Source organism: Quercus suber, unplaced genomic scaffold (genome assembly GCF_002906115.3).
Source record: "Quercus suber isolate HL8 unplaced genomic scaffold, Cork oak 2.0 scaffold_97, whole genome shotgun sequence".
NCBI classification, from domain to species: Eukaryota; Viridiplantae; Streptophyta; class Magnoliopsida; order Fagales; family Fagaceae; genus Quercus; species Quercus suber.
The window spans coordinates 569,603-595,591 of NW_027069562.1; the positions used below are offsets into that span (position 1 = coordinate 569,603).

Consider the following 25,989-nt stretch of genomic DNA (forward strand, 5'->3'; position numbering starts at 1 on the left):
AGAGAGAGAGAGAGAGAGAGAGAGAGAGAGAGAGAATAGAAGATTCTTAATAAGTCAAATTTCCAAGACCTTTAAAACCCTAATTTCAATTTTTTTTGCACCAATAGATTTTTATTTGGAAAATGTTAGATATACAAACTATTTTACAATATTTTTAACAAACGCTTGATATGGTGAGTAGTTATTGATAACAAACATCTAAATTAACTCGTATCCAAAAAAATAAAAGAGCGTCTGAGCACGCGCGTGAGCGCGTGCTCAAAGTACTCAGAGGCTAGTATAGAAGTAAGGGACGTGGGGTAGTTTTTCTTTTATAGGAATATTTTAAATTTTTTGTCGATTTACTATTTTAACCCATGGAATAATGATAAGTTAATTAAATTAAGCGTATTTTTTATAGTAAAAAAGACAATAACTAACTTTTTGAATCCTCTTAATATAAACAGATATATATATATATATATATAGAGAGAGAGAGAGAGAGAGAGAGAGAGAGAGAGAGTAGAAGATTCTTAATAAGTCAAATTTCCAAGACCTTTAAAACCCTAATTTCAATTTTTTTTGCACCAATAGATTTTTATTTGGAAAATGTTAGATATACAAACTATTTTACAATATTTTTAATAAACGCCTGATATGGTAAGTAATTATTGATAAGTGAAAAAATGATATTTGTAGTGAGTTCAAATGAGAATCAATAAGAATTGGCCACATCAATAGTTTATAAAAATGTTGTAAAATAATTTGTAACTGTAGCATTATTCTTTTTGTTTTGGATGAACGCAACCAATAGTTAATGTATTGGTAAAATTAGAGATTTTATCTCTAGTCTATATTTTAAGAGGATTCAAAAATCAAAAAATTAGTTATGACTTCAAAAAATGTCAAAAATGCCTCTAATCTAATTAAATAATCATTATTATTAAAAAATAAAAAATAAAGTTAAAATTGTAATTCAACAAAATTCAAAAACAAAATGTTTTTCCTAAAAATGAGCACATACTCTCTATTTAAATACATTTTACACATGTTTGAAACATTTTTCCCTAAAAATTAATACACACTAATCACAGCAATTGACTCATTATCAAAATGGTAAATTTTTTTTTTTTTTTTTTAAATCGTTTGCCGTATAACCTTACTAACAATAGACAAATTTAAACTGAAAATTATGATATTAAACTAAAAAAAAAAACTTATTACACGGATGGAGCGCATGTGTAGGTTTTTTTAATGGTTTTCCTCAACATTGCTTTCTTACGGTCACAGTTGCTTCTTTCACAAAAACTCTCATCTGCATTAGCCATCCGAAAGAAACTCTCTCTCTTTCTCACCATAAAATATCACATTTCAAATCTCATACAAATCCGCTTGTTTTTTGGGTTTCAATCTTAACAGTTACCAGGCATGTCTCTCTATCTCTCTCTCTCTTATTGGGTTCTTAGAAAATGAAGTGAGAAAAAGAAAAAGAAAATATGAACTCGGAACTGATTATTGTGTCTTTTTATGCTCTATGATATGAAACCAAATCAAACTGAACTCAGCTTCTAATACTGTTTTAGCAGAAATTCTTTTTTTCTGTTTGTCTGTGTCAGAATAGAGTTCTGGGTTTTCTTTAAAAATTTTAGTTAGTTCTATCAAAGTTGATCACTTTATGTGCCAATTATATGTGGGTTAATGAGTATGGGTTATTTGATCAAATGGGGTGTTTCATTTTGTTGTAATTTTGAGGATTTCATTGTGCCTACGAAAATTAAGCATGGGCGGCTTTTAGTTTGGATGATTCTGGGTCACATTTTGTGACTAGGATTGATTTGAAAACGTTGCTGATAATGGGTTGGTATCTTTTTTGGGATAAAGTTTTAAAAATTTTCAACAATAATATTATTTTGTTTTCTTTTTTGTGATTACAATTTGCATGCCTCGGATTTTTTAGTTCAGGTACTGGGTTTTTTTTTTTTTGGTCTATATTTTAGTTAGTTCTATAAAAGTTGATCACTTTATATGCCAATTGTATGCAGGTCAATGAATTTGATTTATTTGATCAAATGGGGCATTTTATTTTGTTGTAATTTTGAATTTTGCATTGTTCTTAAGAAGATTAAGGCATGGATTACCTCCACTTTTGGATGATTCTGAATCACATTATGTGACTAAGGTTGGTTTGAAAATGTTGCTGATAAGGGGTTGGTATGTTATTGGGGATAAAGTTTAAAATTTCATTGATAGTATTCCCCCACCCCTGGTATTGAGTCCACTTTTTTAGGCTTTTGCTACTGGAATAAGCATTAAGTTATGTTTTTATATTAAGGTAGGGTAGAAGTGCAATTAATTTATGATTGTGAATGAAATTTGTGAGGACTTTCTTAGTGACTTCTCCACTATAGAGTTATGTACATTTTTTGTAGATACCCTTGGTTTGTCTGATTGGAAGCCTTTTATTCTGGTTTTTATTGGGTTTGAAAGGTGGTTTGGTCTGGTGACAGACACATTGTTAATTGGCTTATAGTATGCATCTTAGAGCTTGATTGGCTTCGTATATTGGATGATGTATGTCACATTGTTGGGCTCTTCTGTTTTAATGAAGATTTGGAATTTTTTTTTGGGGAGAATGCTAAAATCAAGTGATCTGCTGGACCCTTAAATTTGAATTTCATAGTTTATCATTAATATACATTGTTCATGTTTAGTGAACTGCAATATTTCATTATGCAGCACTGATACTTGAGGTGGTAGATAATTTGCAGTTGGTTCATTGTGATAACTTTTTTTTCTCCCTCCAATCTTTCTCTTATCAACTTTTTTTCTTCCCCAGGTCAAAGCTGATTGATTGTGTTATGTGGAATCTACAACTGTATAGGAACCTTGCTCTTCTATAGTTTTGGAGTTAAGATGAGGACAGGTTCCATGTGCTTTTCCATCTTGCAAGTTCCTAGATGCGGAATCCCCACCTTAGCTACTTTTTGGAGGGAAAGCTTCCACCGTTTGAGTAGGACTGACAAAAACAGTTCTAGCTTTAGGCTACTTGGTTCTAATACCTATGGGCTTGAGAGAAGTTACAATAGGAAATGGACTCGAAGACCTGTATTTACAAACGCAGAGGGAAGAAATAAAACCACCCAGCCAAGCAAACCAAGCAACATTGGGCATGAAATTTTAGATGGAGTGGTTTCAAAAAGTGATACATTTAGTGTAAATAAGACAGAAATTAGTCAATTCCAAAACGTTGAATACTGTGATATTCGACAAAAGATTGCAGAGAATAAGGAACTGGCTAACCTTGTGACAGTTATTGTTTTTGACATCAAGACAACTGGTTTTAGGAGAGAGAATGAACGTATCATCGAGATTGCACTTAGAGATCTTGAGGGTGGTGAAAACAGCACTTTCCAGACGCTAGTAAACCCTCAATGCTTTGTTCCAAATTCACATGTTCATGGCATTACAACCCGTATGGTCAACAAACCTGATGTTCCAAGCTATTCTATATTTTAATTGTTTGATATGCAGTCCCATTAAAGAAGTTAAAAATAATAATAAATAAATAAAAAGTTACAGCTTCTATTTTGTGTCATATATATGGGCAATTAATTCAAATTTTGTAATAATTTTTTTCCACTTGTCTGTGCCTGGGACCATTTATTGATGTGATTATGGAATATAATTTATTATGTGCTATTCAATTCTTTAGTCTTAAAATGACTCCAAAGTTTCTTGTTTTCTTTTCATTTGCTCATTATATGTTATAAAAAATAATTTTATGACGTTATACTTTGCTTTCATGTTTTTGAAGGAACCTTGGATCATATGTGCATTTGTATTTGCATGTCTAGAAAGCATACAGAAGTAGCATATATATGCCTCGAGTAATCAATTGATACCAAATTCTAAGGTGGTAAGTAAAAGTGGAAACATACAAAGCACTTCAAACTCCAAAGTCTAAAATAATCTTATGCCTATCTGAAAATTTCTGTATTCAAACATGATTAGGGTAAGAACTCATGGTTAGGACCAAGACCAACAAACAAATTTTTTTTATCACAAGTTCCTGCATAATGCTTCTGATAGTAGTAAAGCTGTGACTTCACTAGACATAATTTATAGTTTGTATGATCAGCACATTCTGATTATTGTAAAGGAAGATCTATGACACAATGATAACATTGTATGATTCGTAAATTGGTCTGTTGGACATGGACACGTTATGGCGCACTTAAGGATACGAAGAGCTATAGGATGATGGAAATGCCTGGAATCTGAATTGAGCACATTCATTGTTGAAGTAACTTAATAATATGGAATTATGATGAGGAAGGTCAAAAAGTCATGCAAGTAGTGGGGAAATGTTTTGATTCTGGAAATATGGTCTAACTCAAATTGTCTATCTAGATAAAGTGAAAGCTTTAAAGAGGATTTATGCTATTTATGATAAGGTTTTTGTATATTGGGTATTATGCTCTAATCCAATTTTTGGCTAATTCCAAGGAATTTTACTTCTTTAAATGTCCGTCGAGCTTTGTTCTCTAGTTTAGCCAATAAATGTTTCAACTTGTTAAGTCCTGGAATTATGGATCTTGTTATTTGTTAGAAAAGAAGACCACAACTGACATTAAACAGCTGAGGAACACCCATAACAATAGAAATGGTTCTGCAATTATTTAGCCAGTAAGCTCTGGCCCAAATGACGAGGTTATAAGTTCAATACTCATGAGTGCATGTGTGATTTACTTAACCTGCCACAATTTTAGGAAATGATCTTGCTTATAGTTTTAAATGTTTAAGTAACTGTGGATGGCTTAATCTGAAGTTGATTCAAATGGTTGATTGAATTTTTGCATTTTATTGCTATTTTGTCATTGGTAAGTTATATACACATTTGCTTGGTCTTGAACCCATGATTTCATCCTTCACCTTGTTTCTATAAAGAAAGGAGATGCCATTAGCTCATTGGCTTTTGTTTTCTATTTCGTTGGGTAGGTAACTTGTCATTTAGGTCTCTCAGTTTGTAATCTCTTGTGCACTGATAATAAAAGTGTCAAGCACCACATAGCCCTTTGAAGCTCACATGCAAAGCACAAGTGCTCTTGATAGTAAACTAAAACATAAAATGTTTAATAAAATTAAAACAGGAATATGTTTTGCCTATTACCTTAAATGAATTGTGCAATTTATATAAAGTTTGTCCGTTCAAATTTACAAAAGTTATTTCAATTTCTTAAAATTTTAGTAAGTAAATTTGATAACAAGTATGAAAATAGACTAAGTGATAATAATCTAGTCATATAAAGTTGAAATATAACATTTTTATACATAAATTTAATATCTTTGAATGAAGCATAAGGTTTAATCAAAATGTATCCTATAGGCTAAGACCAAAAAACACAAGAATAGTAAATTATTCTTGTTCGGGTCTTTTGATAAGGTTTTTTTTTTAATGGTTCAAGTCATTTTCTTTAAGATCAAGTTCTTAATTTAAATACTAACATATTATATTTAGTAATATAGGCATGATTTATGCCTCTTCAAAAAGCACCTGATCTGAAAGGTAAACAAGCTTTGCTTCAGTTAAGCGAAGCGCTCTTGGGCCTAAGTATGATGTGAGATACCCTGAGGACAGGCTCTGTTCCCTGGCTGTAGTGTGTTGCTAATGAGGGTTGGAAAACTGCTTGTTTATTTAGATAGGTTATTGAGTATCATTAAACTTAGTAGTGCCCATATTTTACTTATTGTTGTTCAGTAAAGTTTAGACTTGATTACAATCAAGTTAACTTTGGTTTTGTGAATTAAATGTAGGATGGAGGACCTGATACCAATCTTACTGCTGTTTGTAAGAAGCCGTCAGAAACCTGGGGAATATGTAGTGTTGGCCGCTCATAATGCTCGCAGTTTCGATGTGCCTTTTTTGCGTAGTGGATTTACTCGTTGTAAAGCTGAGTTTCCTTCAAATTGGTTGTTTGTGGATGCGCTTACTCTGGCACGTGAGATGATGAAATCCAAAGTTCAATCTCTTTCTCTCTTTCTCTCAGTGCACACAAACTTTTTTTTTTTTAATGTGTGTTGACACTTGACACAAATAATTTGTATTGATTTTATTTACAGGTGAAAAAAGTACTTTAATTTCATTGCAAGCCCTTCGTCAAAGCTTTGAAATTTTATTTACCGGTATAGCTAATAGGGCCATGGCAACTTGTTTCTAACTTTTATTTTTCTTTAAATAACAATCATAATAGCTCATTTGGATCTTTTGCTCTTGTAAGCTCGAACCCAGCAGATAGAGTGTCACTATGGGCACTGTGGAAGAAGTCAACTCAGATCGCCCTCCTCTACTCATTTTCTGTTCATTAAAAAAAAAAATAATAAAATAAAACAAATAAACAAACAAACAAACAAACAAAAGAACTCTATTGGGACAAAATATTTTTTTAAATTGTCCCCAAAACATAATAAATAAATTGTGATGTCAAATAATTCAATAATTGCAATCATCAACTAGAGAAAGTGGTTCAAATTTATTTGTTAAAATAATAATAATAATGATAAAATAAACAAACAAAGGAGTGATAATAAACAAGCAAAGAGAAGCTTAAATGGGACGCAATATTTTCTTGAATATTACAAGAAAGAAGTTTTAACTTTAAATTGATTTAGAGTCATCATCTTGCAACCTGCTATATGATGATAAACTCATAAAAGAGACCAGTTATGTGTAGCTTTTGTCACAATACTTTTTTAATAAGACATGCGGCTTGTTTAAATAATACACATTAATAGTCTTTTAAATTGCCACGTAAAGGATTGGAGAAAATAGTTTTATTCTGGATTGGAGCAAAACTTTGCTTTGTTCCATAAAAATTAATTAAAAAAAATTGTGATGTCAAATAACAAAAAAAAAAAAAATTCCCATATTTTCTTTGTTAACCAAACACAAAAACACAAATCGTCTAACCCTTTAAACTCTCTTAGTCTAGTGAACAATCTGCAATCTCTTCTATTTCTCTCAGTTTAACCTCCTCTCTAGTGGACTTTATAATTAAGAAAAAAAAAATTTGGAGGCAATTAATCATGACACACACTAAGGTTATAATAAGGCAAACACGGGAACACCCTACTTTTTTACCTTCTAGTAGTGCCCAAAGATTAGATAAAGAAGTAATTGGAAAAATGAGAAAGCATCTTGTAAAAATTAATAAAATGGAAATGTCTAAATTAGCCCTATTACAACATACTAACATAACACAGAAAATCACGACACACGCTAAATGTGTTGACATAAATTGTTCACTAGAGAAATAGAAGCGTTTGACATTTATGGATACAACCACACTAATTTTTAAACGGACCTACAAAAAAAAAGCAGCAGTTCCCATAGGTGATTTTTTTTTTCTTTTTTTTTTTTATAAGTTTGCCCCCCTTACTTATAATGATTTTTTCTATTTATTTTTTTACAAGGATTTGATGATTACAGTACTCAGATGCGTGACAGCTGAAATATCATATAATTTGGGCCTTAGATAAAGGCTTGTGCTTTACAATTAGTCAATTGAAGCATTCATTAACTTATGTGTTAAGATCAAATATCATTTAACATGATAGTTAATCACATTTCTATTGTTATGGAAGGAAGTTGCGCCTTAGACACCTCATCTATTGATACAAAGGTCAAGTACCCTAGAAACAGATTTAGAGTGTGTTTGAGATAAGCAAGAAGTTGAACTTGTTCAATTGCTTGGCCCCTCTAGTATGTTAATAACATTTCATATAATTTGGGCCTTAGATAAAGGCTTGTGCTTTACAATTAGTCAATTGAAGCATTCATTAACTTATGTGTTAAGATCAAATATCATTTAACATGATAGTTAATCACATTTCTATTGTTATGGAAGGAAGTTGCGCCTTAGACACCTCATCTATTGATACAAAGGTCAAGTACCCTAGAAACAGATTTAGAGTGTGTTTGAGATAAGCAAGAAGTTGAACTTGTTCAATTGCTTGGCCCCTCTAGTATGTTAATAACATTTAGAGTTCAAATCTCCCTAGTTAAACTATGAATAAATTTTACAAAAGTCATTTTACTCAGTCTTTTTTTTAAAAAATATTAAGGTGGTCTATTATTCTTTCTGTATATCAAGTTGATTAGGCATTTAAAACTTATTAATCTATTAAAGTTGATTAGGCATTAAACACTTACTAATCTACTCTTATAATTTTTTTGGAGTATTTTAAATATATTAAACGGCTAACCTTATAGATTTAATAGTAAATTGTAACTTTTTTTTTTTTTTTTTGAGAATACAAGTATTTTTAACACACACACACACCTGGGAAGAGGGGAGGTTTTAAAAAAAACTGATAGTATTTTTTGCATTTGATTAACCTATAAATAGATTCAAGAATATTGTAACATAAACTAAACTATTTAGTAACATAAACCAAACTATTTAGTGGTGATATCTCATATAAATATAGTATTAATCCAAATGCAATAAAAATTTACTACATTTAATATCTATATGACAAATTTTAAGCCTCTTGTGGTTGAATAAGAGATTTGGGGTTCAATTCTTACTTATACTAAAAACCAATTAGTGTCTTAGTCTAATGATAAAGACCTATCATTTGGAACGGACGTTATAGGTTGAAACTCTCTAAAAAAAATATATATGACAAATTTTTAGCAAACATAGCAACTTACTGTTTATGAATAGTAATAGAAAAACACAAATACATATGAACAAATTTACCAAAGCAACTATCAATACTTACAACAAGAAAGATCCAATTTTGGCTTCAAAATGCACCTAAGAAGCTTCCAAGCTAGCCTTAATTTCAATGTTTTTAGAACTAAGGTCATGTGGAACTCATCAATGACTTCTACTATATATAGGGTTATTATCCTATCATTAAAAAAAAAAAAAAAAAAAAAAAAAAAAAAAAGCAAGCAAGGTATTTATTCTTGCTTGCTAATAACTTAGATTTATATACTTTTTTTTCTCTTTTATCTAATCTTTTATTGTTATTTTTTTAAATTTTACTTATCCATGTCATGACTTCTTACTACCATATCTAATCTAGTTTTTTTGCTGAAAGTATACTAAAGTATACTTGTACCCTAAAAAAATTTGAAATTTAAAAAGTTTTACATAAAAACTAAAAGCTAAAAACTAAAGTTTAAAACTGATGCCAAACTCACCCATAGTTTAAGTCCAAAGAAATTACTATTCTCGTAAAGAGTAAATGCACGGATATGATGTGGCTTGCCAGTGGTGATCATAGCCATGGATAAGTCCAAGAGGAACAAAACAATAATTTAACTGTGCAATTATAGATGATTTTAGACCCACTTCTAAAATTGTAGATGATTTTATTAAATCAGGTGATATCACAAAATGTGAAATTAGCCTTGTTTGATAAAAAATATTGGGAAGTCAAAACTTTTAAATCAAATAAATTTGGAACCCATTAATTTTGGTTTACCTTTAGACAATCTATGGAGATGCAATATAACATAAAATTCTTTTATTTTTTTAGTAGTTTATAGTCTCTACTCATCTCTCACATGATTTAATTATTTTTCATGTTAGACACTATGATTAAAAAGGAGTAGCTTTTGTCTCCTGAGGTATTTAATCAGTTTGATTTAGGCTGCTTGCTATTAAGGTAAAAGGAATATGAGATATGAGCCACTCTTTCAGAGTATTAGGAACTCAAACCTCTTGAATCAAATAAATTTGGAACCAATCTATTTTGGAAAACTTTATTTATTTACCTCTAGTCTAGACAATCTATGGAGATACTATATAACAGAAAATTCGATTTTTTTTTGGTAGTAATGTATACTCATTCCTAAAGGAGTTACTTTTGTCTCCTGAGATTTACTTTCAACCGTTTGATTTAGCTACTAAGGTGAAGGGAATATTTTCTACTTAAAAAAAAAAAAGTGAAGGGAATATGAGATAAGTGTCACTCTTCCAAAGTATTTAGAATGTGGCCAAGTGAATGACTAATGGACTTGAAAGGCAATGGGACTACTTCAAAGTTTTCCACATTTTCCTTAGAGGAGTCTAAAAGAGTTTTAACTTATAAGGTGTAACCCATTCCTAGCGAGAAATCTAGCGCCCATGCTTTTGGATATTGGACTTCCAAGCTTGGCTGGGACGTAGGGCACACAACCACATACTGAGCATATTGTATTACTATATGAAAGGTGGTTGGATTTTGGGCTTGTGGACATATATGTTAAGATATTACTAATTAGGGGTGGCTCAACCACTCTGATACTTGGGCTAGCTCACCAAGTTTCAGTCTACTTTATCCTTCCATATTTCTCTCTATGGGCTAAACATTCATAGCCACAGCACATATAAGACTGAATAGCTATTCCCTTGCACACACACACACATGTATAAATAGATTGATAGGATTTATTCTTTATATATAGAATCAGGCATGCGATAGACATAGGCACTGTGCTGGCCTCCTCACTGATTGTCATTTAGAAGGTCTGCTTCCTTTGCCATCTCCTGGCACATAAAATATAGGTAAAAAGTCTGGATAGTAGGAAGCCAGCACCTTGATATTATGTATGTTTTACATAGCATCCAATTATAGAGAGATACTAAACCACCTTTCTCCATTAGTGTTACCCTATTATTGCTTTTGAGAAAATCACCCAATCAACGTGGGAAAAATCTCTCATTAAAAAAAAAAAAAAAAAAACCAAAGAAAGTTGTATTGACCATTCAATAATTTCGTCTTTTGTTCTTCTTCCGTGAATAAATGAAAAGAACCAACCATCATGGGGGCATGATGCCTTTTGTAATTTGCATATAATCTATTGTACCAAGTTTGAAAAACCAAAAGAGCTTAGAATATGTTTAGGACCAAACTTAAAGACACTTGACTGGTAAAAGACAGACAACCATTAAGCAAGTATTTGTATCTATAATTCATCAATTCTTAAGTTTAGGAGAGAGGATTGCAAACATGTTTTGAACAATCCCAGCAAAATCCTACGTCAGAATTACTGCTATTTATACTACTAGCCCCACAAGCAGACAAGCCTTGCTAAGTGGTTACTGCTGTAATTAACTTCTGTAATAGAATTAGTTACAATTGTAACTAGCACATTCTTAGTTTTTTCCCAAGTAATTAATAAATCACCTAATATATGCATGTGCACTAATTATTACAAACAACAAAATTACAATGAAAACAATGACATGAAACTAAAAACATCACCTAATTCAGCTGCAACTTTCATTAACTACTGCCTTGAAGAATATTCATTGCCGCAGCTGCATTTTTTGCCCAGCTGCTGCATACATGAAATTACTGCTGGCCACAGATTTTGATTGTAATTCAAGCTTCATGATGCAGATGCCCTTTAAAAATTGCATATAATCTACTATACCAAGTTTGAAAAACCAAGAGAGCTTAGAATATATTTAGGTCCAACGAAGCATTGACCTTGATTTAATCTTGTTACTCACATCAAACATTAAAGACACTTGACTTGAAAAGACAGACAACCGTTAAGCAAGAATTTGTATGAATAATTCATCAATTCTTAAGTTTGATAGGAGAAAGGATTGCTAACATATTTAGAACAGTCCCAGAAAAATCCTGTGCAAGTCCTAACCAATACACCAAGATGCAATTCTGTAGTTATTATTGGCAAATAAGAACTTCTTTCAGCAGGAGACAATCTAAATTCTAGCTAATCAAACAACTGCCATTTTATATCAGCGAAAGAGTACAATTCCCAATGTAAATGCTCACTTTGTGAGATCCCCTTGGAGAACCCAAGAATCATCTCTCACATGCTCCAATTCCATATCTAAATTTCCATAGCTAATGGACATATAAACGTCTTACAGTGTCAATCTCAACACAAATTAGCATGCGCCCTCTTCTAATGTAATATTAAGTCGAAAAAGCAAAATCCATATGATCTCAACCTAATTCAAGTATTAGCGTAGAAAAAGGTTACCATCAAAATACTTCCATCAAACTGATCTTTTATTTGTGAATACTTTGACAAGCTAACAAAATAAGCTATCACCCACCACCAAAGAGCCCAACGAAGGGCATTTCCCTAAACACCTTGTGTCCAATGGGTCATCTCAATTAAATGGCAATATTGAATATCACGCCTTGAGAATTAAATGGCCCACATAATAGTTTGCAAACTATTTTCACAAAATGGAGGAAAAAAGGGTCTAAAAAAAGTACTTACTAACAACGTAATAATATATTCACTTCATTCAATTTGACATTTCTACTAGATACCAAGCCAATCAATACTAGTAAGCCCAGTAACTTCATTTTGGATGCCCCACAAACCATTTAAAGCAAAAAAGGAACATAACTGTAATCAAGTTCACCACCATCATCTTCAAAATGATTCTCCATTTTCTTGCCTTTCTTTGTTAGTATTTAAAACTTGAGTTGAGCCTCCATTCTTAAGTTGTCTCTATTATTTATGATCTCATGCCAAGTCCTTCCTTTTGGGCTGACATTGTTATGATTTCTGATCTCATGCCCTTGGTTTCTACTGGCATTAGAGGACTATGCCATTTAGTTTATACATTGATTTTGACAATGTGGGGATTCCACAAGATAATGGCCATGCCAACTGTAAGCAAATGAAGTGTGTAGGCAAATGAATCCAAATGTCATGGAAGTATTTCTGAATGAAGAAGAGGCTTGAAAAAATTAAAATTAAAATTATGAGCTTTACCTGGTTGTATAAATTGATTCTTGGCAACCACGACAAGTACCTCCACCTCTGTAGTCTGGAATGGAGACCAAGGGATGCTTTGAATCGCAAAAATGTAGAAGTTGCTGTTGTTGCTCCATCTTCTTGTATCACATGCACAGAGTCACTAACAATATAACATCCAATTTGTTTAGAGAAAAAGAAAAGCATGACTCAATACAATAAGGCTGGTAAGCTGAATCCAAATCTATATATCATATTTAGATGAAAAGAAACAAAGAAAGAGAAATAGGCGTGAGAATTTAGAACTGCTGCCTTTTCAGTTTTGTAGCATTTTTTTTTTATTGGTCGATTTTGATGTGAAAACACCAATTTTTTTTCAATTTAAGAAAAGATTGATGGCTTCTTTTGGGTGGGATCAAACGTTTACGAAGGAGGAGTGTGTACAGAATCTGGGGCGTGAGTGAGAGAAGCGGCACTTGCACATGAGGTGTTTGATTTTGTGCCTAAGAAGCAAGTAAAGAAGTTTGGATTTTGAATGAAAATTGGATTTGGGCCTCATTGTTTAAGAGGCATGGACGTGACCCAGGGGAGACAGATTTTTTAAAAGGCGTAAATACACTTTTAGCTCTATATTTTGACCCGATTTTTATTCTGGTCACTACATTTTATTTTTATCACTTTTAATCTTTAAACTAATTAATGCGTGACATTTATGTTCTTATCGTCACCCAACTAACAGAAAATGCTAACGTCGCTGACGGCATAGTAAAATAATAATTAAAAAATCTATTTTAGCATTAAAAAATTGCCACGTCAGAATTAAAATTAAAAAAAAAAATTAATTTATTAATTTTAACTTAAAAAAAAAAAACTCAGGAAGAACGTGATGAAAACAAGAACTCCAACCCAGATCAAAGAACTCAAGAACACAAACCTAAACACAGAATTTTCTCCTCAAATCACAAACACAAATCCACCGGAATCTGCCACAAAACCATCAACTATCCACCACAAATCCAAAACAATAAACCCATCCACTACCCACACAAACCCATCGAAGCAAACTACCCCACCCAAATCTGATTAAGAAAAAAAAAAAAAAAAAACTCAGCATTGTTTAGGTGCCATTCCTCTTCGATCTAAGAACGAAACCCATCACCAAACTCCAATATGTGAACAAATCCCACCACCAAACTCCGATCTGTGTCATCACCGAAACCCACCACCAAACTTCAATCCAGCCACCAACCATTACCGATCCAGCCACCAAACAATCATGCAACCCATCACCAACCAACCCAAACTCTGATCTGTGCCATCGCCAAAACTCCACCACAAACGCCAATCACCACAAACCCACACCCTCCACCACGCCGATCCCCACAAACCCACGCCCTCTACCACGCCGATCCACAAACTCAAACCTCCACCATGGCAAGTCAGCAACACCATATGCACAAAAACCCACAAAAAAAAAAATGCCAAAGAGAGAGACCCATTGATTTGAGAAAGGAGCTTGAGGCATATGGGTTTGGGTTTGAGCAAAATCAAGAGATAAAGAGAGTTCAAGAAGGCTAAGCACCAAGATAGAGGGAGAAAGAAGAAAAAGAAGAAGAAAGAAAGAAGAAAAGGAAAGAATGGAGGCGGAGAAACTGAGAGACCGATCTGGGGAAGAAAAAGAAAAAGAAAGAAGAAAACAAAAAAGAAAAAGAAACCACAAGCACCGTTGAGATGGGATTGTGGTGTTTTGATCTGGGCTTGATTTTTTATTTTTTATTTTTTTAATTTAGTTAAAATTAATAATTTTTTTTTTTAATTTTAATTCTGACGTGGCAATTTTTTAATGCTAAACTAGATTTTTTAATTATTATTTTACTGTGTTGTCAGCCACATCAGCATTTTCTGTTAGTTGAGTGACTATAAGGACTTAAATGTCACGCGTTAATTAGTTTAGGGACTAAAAGTAGTAAAAATAAAATGTAGGGACCAAAATAGAAATCGAGTCAAAATGTAAGGACTAAAAGTGCATTTACGCCTTTTTAAAATTGTATTTTCTTTTTCTTTTTTCTTTATTTAAATATATATTTTTTTATTTAAAGGAAATGCCCCTAAAAAGTTAAGAATAAATAATAAGAATACTTTAACAACAAAAGTTCCAACCATGTCTTTAATTCTTCCCCTAGTAGTCTTAAAAAGTTTTTTATTTTTATTTTTTTATTTACTTTGTTCCGCTTATTTCAATTCTTACCATTCATTAAAAAGTATTAATAGTTTGCTCATGTCCATGCAAAACGTATATTTTCTCATTTATTTATGAGCTTTTGTTATGGTATCTCTAACTAGGTTATACCACCGAAGGGTGTAGCCTGATGGTAGGAGTCCCATGAACTATCACCCTTGTGAGTCTAAGGGTTGTGGTTTGAGTCATAACACTTCAGTTTAAAATGATGTGCCCAATGCAGATAGCCACACACAGCTCAGTGGTCCCGTGCCATAAATTTGAATTTAAGTGGGCCAGGGCAATGATACAGCACTATGAGCCCCTTTTTTTGTTCATAAAAAAATAAATAAAAATAAAAAAACTAGATTATACATGCATAAAGCTCTATTTCATGTATGATGGATTTTGAGTGGAATTTTCTTAAAATCGCACTTTGAAAATTCATGTGGACCTACTCCTAAATTTTCCTCATCTTGCTTAGGGAGATTGAAATAGTTTTAACTTATAAGAGTTGTAGGCCAGTCCTAGCTAAAAATCATGTGCCCTTCTTGATATTGAACTTCAAGCATACTACGCACCCAACTATAGAAAGGGTGGTCAAAGTTTGGGCCTGTGAATATTTGTAATAAGGTGTTTCAAATTAGTGATGGCTCACATATAGTTTTTCAGCCCACTTTACTCCTCCCTATATAGTTTCTCACTCTTTGGGCTAAACATGATGGCCAACGTAAAACTCAATTAATCTATGTACGCACTTCCTTCTAAACTTCTTATTTTGAAGTGGTTTGGCATGTGATAAATCAAAAGATCCAAACAAATTTGCAATTAAAAAAAAAAAAAAAAACTCAAATCCCTTCTTCACGAGGATTATTAGTCCTAATNCCCTTTTTTTGTTCATAAAAAAATAAATAAAAAAATAAAAAAACTAGATTATACATGCATAAAGCTCTATTTCATGTATGATGGATTTTGAGGTGGAATTTTCTTAAAATCGCACTTTGAAAATTTCATGTGGACCTACTCCTAAATTTTCCTCATCTTGCTTAGGGAGATTGAAATAGTTTTTAACTTATAAGAGTTGTAGGCCAGTCCTAGCTAAAAATCATGTGCCCTTCTTGATATTGAACTTTCAAGCATACTACGCACCCAACTATAGAAAGGGTGGTCAAAGTTTGGGCCTGTGAATATTTGTAATAAGGTGTTTCAAATTAGTGATGGCTCACATATAGTTTTTCAGCCCACTTTACTCCTCCTATATAGTTTCTCACTCTTTGGGCTAAACAGTGATGGCCAACGTAAAACTCAATTTCTATGTACGCACTTCCTTTCTAACTTCTTATTTTGAAGTGGTTTGGCATGTGATAAATCAAAAGATCCAAACAAATTTTGCAATTAAAAAAAAAAAAAAAATATATATATATATATATATATAATTATTGATATTGTTTGTTGTGATTGATGTATCATAAAAATGATGTTAACAATGAGTTAATGAGAAAATGACATTGTTTCAATAATAACTTACCACCTTAACATGTTTTGGGAAAAGGTTGTGAAAACTTTTATAACTATTCCCTTACAAAAATTGTGACTATAAAATTTTTCAATTTCAAATGTGCACTAGAATCAATTAAAAGAGAATGATACAATTGATATAAATCAGGGTTTTTAGCAACGAATAAAAAGAGCCCAGCAAATCCAACCTTATAACTCAATGTGCAGGATGAACATCGATAAAACTTTAATAATCATTGAGAAGATTTAAATAATAAAAAAGGAGAATAAATATAAGATTTATGCTTTGTGGCCTGAAAAAGAAAAAGGAACAAAGCATCTTGCAAGATTACTTCATTAGGAGTAATGCTAATGCTACATTTATGAAAAAATTTCTGTAGATTTATTGCTTCAATAGTAACCCATACTGTTCTTGCATTGTGATTGTGGGGGTAAACAAGAGAGTAGGGAATGAAAGAAAGAAAAACTGTTTCCTTTTATAAAAAAAAACATAATGCATAAGTTTCTTGCTTTCTAGGCAGTTTGGTAAACATTACTTGTAGTGTCATAAACGGTCATAGCCATGGCCCATATAAGACTCAATAGCTGTGTAGGCCCTTCAATCATAGCTTCCTTTCAATTTTCTTTTTCTTTTAAAACCAACTTCCTCCAAATTTCTAAACTAAGGGGTTTGGCACTTTGAACCAAATTTCAAACAAAATTTGGCGACACAAATTTTTGTACAAGTGTTGATGTGAATTTTTCTAAGATTAGTGCATAGAAAAAGTAATGTAAATGATAAATTGATTTAAAAGTTATATTACTTCAATCATAACTTGCCAGTTTAACAATTTATGAAAATTTTTTTCTCTAATATTTCTCAATTTCAAATTTGTGCTTGAATTAATTGGGAAAAAAAAATGGCACAACCAACTCTTTAAAAGAAAACCCTTAAAAAATCATTGATAACATTTAAATACTACAAAATAATAATAATAATAATAAATAAATAAATAAAAGAGAGGAATGAATAGTGGCAAAACTTGTTTTTTTTCCCGGGGTCACTCAACAAAATTGATAAGTTTTCTGCTTTCTGACCTGAAAAAAAAGAAAGAAAGGGGATAAAGGCATCTTGCAAGATTACTCCAATAGTATAGTAATCCATATTCCATACTATCTTTGTATTGTGATTGAGGGACGTGGGGAATTTGCAAAAAAAGGAAAAAAAAAATTGTTTCCTTAAAAAGCAGTTTGGTAAACGTTACTTTTGTAGTGAATTCGGTAATAGGTTCATCCTACGCGCCCTACTATCTCAAGCAAGTCATAATCACATGTGATGCTTCATTTGTAGAGCATATGCAAAACTTCACACATAGTGCCTATCATCATAATACAGGCCAAGTTTTTCCAAATAAAGCAAAGAGGGGGGAGAATAATAAAGTCACAAAATCCTGTTCCTGTCTAACTCCTCTCTGCAGCAGTGCAAGATTTCTGATTAAGTCCCTGCAATCATCGACAATGGAAGCAAATTCACCAAGGGATTCAGAGTTACTGTTTAATAGACAAACAACTGCTTCTGCATCCAGCTCAATTTCTATAGCCTCTAGGTGCAGATGGGAGCAAAGGATCAGCCCATCTCTTAAACCCCATAGCTCAGTAACTATGCTGGTGGTGTGTCCTATGGCTCTAGAGTAACAGGTGAGCCAATTCCCTTTGTCATCTCTATTTAAACCCCCACTGCCAGTCCCTTCCTGGATTTCCAAAGGAAGAGCCATCTGAGTTTAGTTTAACCCAATTGAGGTTGAGTAAGTCCCACCTGACTTGTCTGATACAAGAGGTTTTTTTTATGGTTGCTGTCTTAGATACAGCAGATAAATTCCAGCACTTGCTTTTCCACATCAGTGTGAAGAGCAGGGTTGATGTTTTCATTATTGAAGCTGATTTTGTTTCTTTGGATCCATAAATACCAAATGCCAAACAAGAAATAGTTTCCCCAATTGTAATGCTTCAGATCAACATTCTTCTTATCACAAGCAATATCAGAGTTAAAGAAATGATCATCCAGATGGTTAACCCCATAATTTAGCCAAAAAACTTTATGTATGAGTCTAATGCAATACATGGAAGATGTTGATATGGCATGGTGAACTACAACTACAAATGCCTAAGGATATGAGCTATGCTCTCACTGCTAGAGTTACAAATGTCATGTATCAGATTTCAAAATGCCTCTATGCATCAGTATTTGTTTGATAGGTAAACTATTTTGCAAGCATTTCCAAACAAAAACCTGAAATTTTCGGAAGGGTGGGAATGTTCCATATCCAATAACCAGAGAAATTGGAGACTATATGGGGATTAGCTGTGGCCATCTTGTAGGCATTTTGAGGATCAAAGGAACCATTAGTAGAAGAAATCCATCCAAGCTTGTCACTGGCTTGGGAAAATTTCCTGCAGGGAGTGGCTTTAACTAGCTGGCGTAGGTGAGTGGGAAGGACCATGAAAATTCCACTGAGATTCCATTCACCATTAGGCTTCTCAAAGTACCATCTTTTTGCCACTTATCATGCCAAAAGGAGAGCATACTGTTGTTTCCTAGAAGCTATCTAGCTCCTTTATCAAATATGATTTCACCAAGTTATGATTGCTTTCCAGGTTCTGGATTGGTTTTGTCTTTTGGGTTTTGTCTTTGAGGAGTATTTGTGGTTTAGGACCTCTACCCATTTAGCATTAGGACTAGATTTGTACCTCTAGCAAAGTTTGGCTTCCAGAGCAAGATTTTTTGGTTTGGCAGCTTGGATACCCAAATGGTATTGATATATTCAAGACTATATATTATGGTGGCCTAATAAAGAAGTAAACATCACCATCTTCATTGCATTGTAATTATTGTTATTGTAATAGTAATTCTTTTGAGCATGTGCCAAGTAATTACTGTAACTAAAAGGACTTTTTAATTGAGAAAAAATAAATTTAGGGAATCAATCATGACACTATATGGATACAGCCACACTAATTTTTATCCAATTGAGAAATCAATGTCTCAGAGACTTAAATGGACCTACAAAAAATAAGAAACGTTCCCTTAGAAGACTTGAGCAACAACATGACTTTAACTCCACTTAGAGTCTAGAATCCAGAAGCGTTCCCTATTATAAATTGAGCCTAAGAGTGACTTTACTTGCACCTAGAGTCAATGATTATAAAGGAACAATCAAACTTAAAAAAAAAAAAAAAAATTTATCATGGTTAGAAACATGTTTTCGTCCTATTTTTAACCTATATCCATATACAGTCTCCGGCTATATATTTATAAAACCCATCAATGCAAATTTAATTTTTTTGAAAATAAGCTAACTTTTAGCTTTTTTTTTTTTTTTTTTGCACATTTAGCATAAAAACTACCAAAACTATATATTTTATATTACACTATACAAATAAGCTATCGGAAGCTACAATATACTTAGAGGCACTATAAATTTAACAAATTCTTAAAAGTTAAAAGCAAAAGACACAATAAGCAGTGAATGTCTGTGGAATTTCTTTTCCTTTATCATGGGACAATGCACATAAAAGTTTTGGCATCATGTGATTTTCCCATTCCAATCCTTTTCTTATAAGTAAATGATTCATTAAAGAGCAGGGGCGCAACCCATGTACAAGGTAAGCACACAGGAGATACACCAACTATTCACGATAATACAAAGATAAAGCATCAACTGTCCTGAAGTTGAAATCCACTCAAATAAGGATCTAAAAAATGGAAAATGCTTAGAGTTTCTACATTTGATAAATCCTCTGTATATTTCATGTCCGTATTTTGTTCTTCAAGGTCAAACCTCATTTATACGCTTTTGTGTCCATTATGCCTGCCAATTTATATATTACTAAAAGCTGAAGCGTAGTATTTAATTTTGCTATGATCACGTTGAGCCACATCAGCAGCCACGTCATTCTTTTTTATTTCCAATTTTTCTTATATATTTTTTTAAACGTTTTCTTACTTAAGGTGACTTAAATTAAAATATCTTTTAACCATTATTTTTATTATTAATTTTCCAAAACTCTCCCTCTTTCTTACCTCTTCATCTCACCACTACTTTCTACCTTAATATCATTTTTTCTCTACCTTTATTTTGACTCTTCTTATTCTCAACATCTTACTATAAATTTGACATTTTCTTTTTCATTCTATGCATAGTTTTCTCACACAAAAAGGTTACATCTCTCTCTCTCTCTCTCTCTCTCTCTCTCTCTCTCTCTCTCTCTTAATTTGTTTTTTATTTTTTGTTTGATTTTTTTATTTTTATTGCATCAAATCTTTAGGTTGATAAATTTTTGTGTTAATTAGAATTTTACTTTGGGTTGATGCAATTTAGTTTTGTGTTTTAAGTTGTTATCTTTTATATTCTCTTTGATTAAATATTATCCTACTGCATTATACATATAGTATATAACAATATAATGTTATTATATAAATATTATCCTACTGCATTATACATAGTTTTCTCACACAAAAAGGTTACGTCTCTCTCTCTCTCTCTCTCTCTCTTTCTTAATTTGTTTTTCATTTTTTGTTTATTTTTTGTTTATTTTTATTGCATCAAATCTTTAGGCTGATGAATTTTTGTGTTAATTAGAATTCTACTTTGGGTTGATGCAATTTAGTTTTGTGTTTTAAGTTGTTATCTTTTATATTCTCTTTGATTAAATATTATCCTACTGCATTATACATATAGTATATAACAATATAATGTTATTATATAAATATTATCCTACTGCATTATACATATAGTATATAACAATTAATGTTATTATATTACATAGAATGACTTTGATAATTTGATGTTTATTGTTATATATTTTATTTTTACTCTTTTTTCCTTTCATCTTATTTTATTCAACAATTAAATCCAATCACATCCTCCATACTATTATTATCTATATATTACTAGGGACGGAACCAGGACTCAAACTTGGGGAGGGCCGCCTAAAGTCTTTTGTTTGAGGATTTTAGAAATGGGATATCAATGCTAGAGAAGGCAAGGTGACAATATCATTATTGGTTTTTCTTTCTTTTTCTTTTTTTGAAAAAAACTATACTTTCCCATAATCTACAAATCAAGAAACTATACCTTAGCCAATTGTGGAGTCACCAATGGACCTAAGGAAGAAGGCTGGAGCGTTTGTAATTTATTTGGTTAGGGATTTTGTGATTTGTAATTGTATATAAGTATTTTGTTATTGTTATAGGCCAGATATGTTATTTGTTTGTTGGTAATTTGGTTTGTCTAAAGGTTTTCATTATTATCTAGATTTATGAATTGTTTGCTGATGTTTTGGTTTACCTAAAGGTTTATCTTGGTATTCTTGGTACAAATGGGCAAAAGGAACGGTCAAATAATTTTTTTTTGGTTTTCATTTGTCAATTTGTAAAACTTTTGTGGAGGGGGACCAAAAATAAATATTAAGGGTCAAGATCTAAAATTTTGTGTAAATTTATAAATTAATGTATATTTTTTCAAAAATTGAGGGGGCATGACCCCCCCCCCCCGCCCCCCAGCCCCATGATAGGTCTGTCACTATTTTTATATTTACTAAAAGCTGAAGTGTAGCGTTTATACTGTTGTGCTCAGGTTGCGCCATGTCAATAGCCATGTCATTCCAATTTTTTTTTTAATTTGTCCTACAATTTGAAAATGGTTTTTGCAAATTTCAGAATTAGAGTAACTCTTGCATAATAAATCCCAACCCTATAATAAATCTGTATAATAAAACCTAACCCACTTCTTATTTATTTACTTCCACTGTCAAGCCAACCCAAAGCTTTTTCAGCTTTAACCCAAAGCCTTTTCAACTTAAAGGAAAAAAATAAAATAAAAATAAAAACCGTGGAAGGTGAAAAGGAAAAAAATAATAATAATAACAACTGTGGAAGGTGGAAGTGTGGAACCCTAAAGGGTTTTGCGTGATATAACCTATAACGTGAGGAAAGCAGTGAGACTGAAATCGTGAAGGAAAACAGAGAGTCTGAAATTGTGCTCCCACCTTCCTGCTCTACTGTTTTGCATTAATGGCCGCCTTTTTGAGTTCCTTCCTTCCTGTCTTTCCTTTCAACACGATGTGTAAATACTGATAGTGCTTGTTCAGTTGAGGTATCTCTAAATCTCAGTTCTTTTTTGCTCCATTCTTTTTGCTTGACGATTTTTGTTTCCCTTATTTACATTTTGTTATATGGATTGGTTTGCTGCTCGGTTTTGAATCTTTATTATTGTTTTGAGTTTGGGACTTTGATGGAGATATAATTGATTAATTGAGAAACAGAGAGAGATGAAAAGCCCAGGAAATTGATCGGATATGGACTCTTTAAAGATTATCTATATCTCGGTGCTATGCTTTGGCAAATTGATTGATAGCTGCTATCATAGGCAGTTCGCTCTTTAAGTCTTATCTATATCGAATACAGAGTGTGCTTTGGCAAAACATTGTATACTTTCCTTCTTACCGTTTTCTTTTCTGTGTCTTATTTTTTATGCTAAAGGTAGGCTTTAATTTTTGAAATAAGCTATAGTTGGATTGGTACCCAATTAGTTGTGGTGATACTTGTACTTTTGGCTTAGGTGGTATTCCTGTATCTTCGTAGTTTGATTTTCAATATTTATGTAGTTTTGTATAGTGCTTTATTCCCTTTGTACACTCTTTTTTTTTTCTTTTTGCTGTGCCTCTTTTTCATTTCCAATATAGTTTTACATCTATGGATCCCAAAAAAAAAAAAAAAAACCAATGAGGGAGCTAACTCAGCTAAGTCCAATAGGAGAGGAGAGGAAAGATGAGGAATGGGGTGGGGAGTTACCCTTCCCTTGTTTGGATGTTTTGAGGGAGAGAGGATTTGAGGGGATTTCATAATATCATGAGTTGAAGCTGATCTTCTTTTAGACTTTGTTTGAATGGACAAATACTTTGGGTGTTCTTACTTTATTGATTTGTGGTTGAAAGCCACTACAATTAGGAGTTTAGCCAAGCCCACTTCCAAAGTAGTATTGTAGTTGTGGATTGCTCAAGGAAGAAGTTGAGAATTGCAGACTGAAAGCATTACTACTTAAAGTGAAATCATAGCACCCTGAAAGCTTGGATTATATTTATGGTCATTGAAAGTATAAGACATTGTCTTTTTGCCATTCATATAAAATCATAACTTTTTTGTTCTTTTGTTAATTACTATTGATTAGTTGTTAAGGTGGCTATCAAACACAATACTAGATCTTAGTAAAATTGATGAACCTACTTTACTGTGAGACCCAGCTGATATGGATTTTATATTTTTATTAAATTATTTCTCCAAATGTGTGCTAAGTGTTTATTAGGTAGAATTTGGTTATATAGATGATTCACAAAAATCCTTAATTGTAGTTTGAGATGTGACTAACATTTTTCTTGGACTGTGATAAATGGTATTGAAAAATTTATTTTGTAGATGATGCAAAGACACATTTATTTATTCATTTAAGGATCCATATGAGAATTTGTTTGGGAATTTTTCAGACATTAACATCATCTTCATTCTTCATTGTCAAATTTTTTTTTTTTTAAAATTATATAATTGTTATACTAAGTGAGGGAGGGAGATTTGAACCTTTGTTTTTCGCTTTTATGAGATCAGATATTCTCTCTAAGTTACAAAGCTCTTAGCATTTTTCACTATCAGTTAACATATTTGAAAGACTGAAAACGAAAATCCCAATACATTTCTGAACCTATCCTGTAATATTAGAACATAAAAGACTATAATTCAAACCAAGCAGGAAGGCCAAGTAAGTGTACTGTGTAGTGTGCACCACTATGGAACTGTTCAAAATTAGACAACTTCACTGCTTTGCATGAAGCAACTATAATTAATATTTATGCACGTTTTGGTATAATCAAAGCTACCCTGAGATTTCATTTGGGAGGAGAAATTATTATTATTATTTTTTTGCTAAGTGTGCTTCTTTCAATTTTCTTTTAGAGTTCTCACATGTCCAATTAAGCATTTTGTTAACTTTGGTACGAATTTTTCATGTTTACTCAAAGTGAGAGAAAATATTTTATTTAAAATGGTTGAGATTTAAGGAGCTGTTGTTGCCGTTGATATCAGTGACGATCTCTACTAATTTTTGCTGCATTAATATTGGTAATCTAAAACTTGACCAGTTTGTGTTTTTAAATTAACCTTACTTCCTATAGAAAAGATGGTTTTTTAATCTATTCTATATATTTATTTTATTTTGTTGAAGTATTTGAGTTTGATTTAAACATTTTTCTTCTATCTTTCTATGTCTAATTGCAAAGGTGCAATGAGAGTTAAAGATGTGTGAATCGTTTTCAGAATTACTTGCGATGAGCGAAACATAGAAGAGTGAGTTTATCTTCATTCCCATGAAGTTCTCTTTTCTCCTCCATTTGATGTTAATAGTTTTAGAACTAATCCCATTTAAATTTGATGATTTGTCTACACAAATCTAATGGACTATTTTGTGCATTTTTACAGATATTGACTCAATATTGTTCAAAATCCTAAATTCCTTGATGTGTGCTCTAGCAAATTTTAATTTGAAAGTCAGATTACTTTGAAATTTTCGTAGGATTTACTAAGATGTTCAAGTTTATTATCTATGTCCCTTCCCATTTCGCACTTTTTTTTTTTTTTTGGGTGGATGATCTTAATCTATCTAGTAGATTGCATTGCACTATTGTTGACTACAAGTATTTTTTACATGGGTTGCCAGTGGACTCTAATTATCACAATTGGGTATTATCTTAAAAACACTCTCTTTCTTTTTGTATCATTGTGTGCAAGTTTGTATTTTTTAAAAAAAAATAATTTCGGTTTGGTTATTAAGAAAGTGTACGGATATAATACATATGATAAGTTTTGGATTTTTATTTAGTATGTTTGGGATTCAAGCATCTTTATATAGTTGTTTGGGCTAAAGTTTAACGGGGATGGTGAAGGCTCAGTGTGCTAGGATGATGCCTTTGAGAAGAGGTGATGGATTCCTAAAAAAGATGAGAAGCTGACAGTTTACAATTTTACATTAAGCAACATGGCATTTGGAATTGGAGTTAGAATCCAAAACCTTATGGTAGGAAACATGTAAATGTTCAATTTCAATGAATAAAAACTCAAGTCATAAAATTTTCATGGTTGTTTGCTGTTGTTCCTTTGAATGATTATTTGATTTAAAGTTTTTTTTTTTTCAATCTTTTCTTTTAGGTTTGGTAAGGTTTGGGAAGAGTCGTTCACTTATCCAAAAAAGGTCTGGGAAGAGTTGTAGACTTTTTTGGATGAATTATGTGGAAACTTTTGCAAATAAGAGGAAACTATACTCTAGCTTTATAAAGTTTTATTCATTTGAAAACTATTTTATCAAATTTAGTTTGTTAAATTCTGATTAAGATGAATGGATAATTCAAAACAATGAGTACACTTATTTTTTATTTGTTCCTTTTAAATGTTGTTACACACAGTATATTTATATATTGATTGCTGCATCATTATTATGTGATAAAAGTC

At 32.0% G+C, this 25,989-nt stretch overlaps 2 protein-coding genes and 1 long non-coding RNA gene across 3 annotated transcripts in view; 2 read left to right on the forward strand and 1 right to left on the reverse strand.

Moving 5' to 3' along the window:
* LOC112005959 (exonuclease DPD1, chloroplastic/mitochondrial) overlaps positions 1-6,242 on the forward strand; it is a 39,257-nt gene extending 33,015 nt beyond the window's left edge. The window contains 1 exon segment of the mRNA XM_065774728.1: positions 5,794-6,242. Within this exon segment, the coding sequence (XP_065630800.1) occupies positions 5,794-6,061 (268 nt within the window). The 3' untranslated portion in view covers positions 6,062-6,242.
* LOC136068068 (exonuclease DPD1, chloroplastic/mitochondrial-like) lies at positions 1,263-3,574 on the forward strand. Its single transcript, XM_065774729.1, has 2 exons — positions 1,263-1,405; positions 2,816-3,574. Exon 2 carries the CDS (start codon positions 2,893-2,895, stop codon positions 3,493-3,495), a length of 603 nt encoding a protein of 200 aa, XP_065630801.1. The 5' UTR covers positions 1,263-1,405; positions 2,816-2,892; the 3' UTR covers positions 3,496-3,574.
* A 4,806-nt stretch (positions 6,243-11,048) lies between the features above and the next one.
* Positions 11,049-14,455, reverse strand: LOC136068069 (uncharacterized). The gene is made up of 3 exons (XR_010629457.1): positions 13,656-14,455; positions 12,740-12,884; positions 11,049-12,634 (listed from the first exon to the last, which is right to left on the reverse strand). It is a non-coding gene; the product is annotated as an uncharacterized LOC136068069 (long non-coding RNA).
* Positions 14,456-25,989: the final 11,534 nt, after the last annotated feature.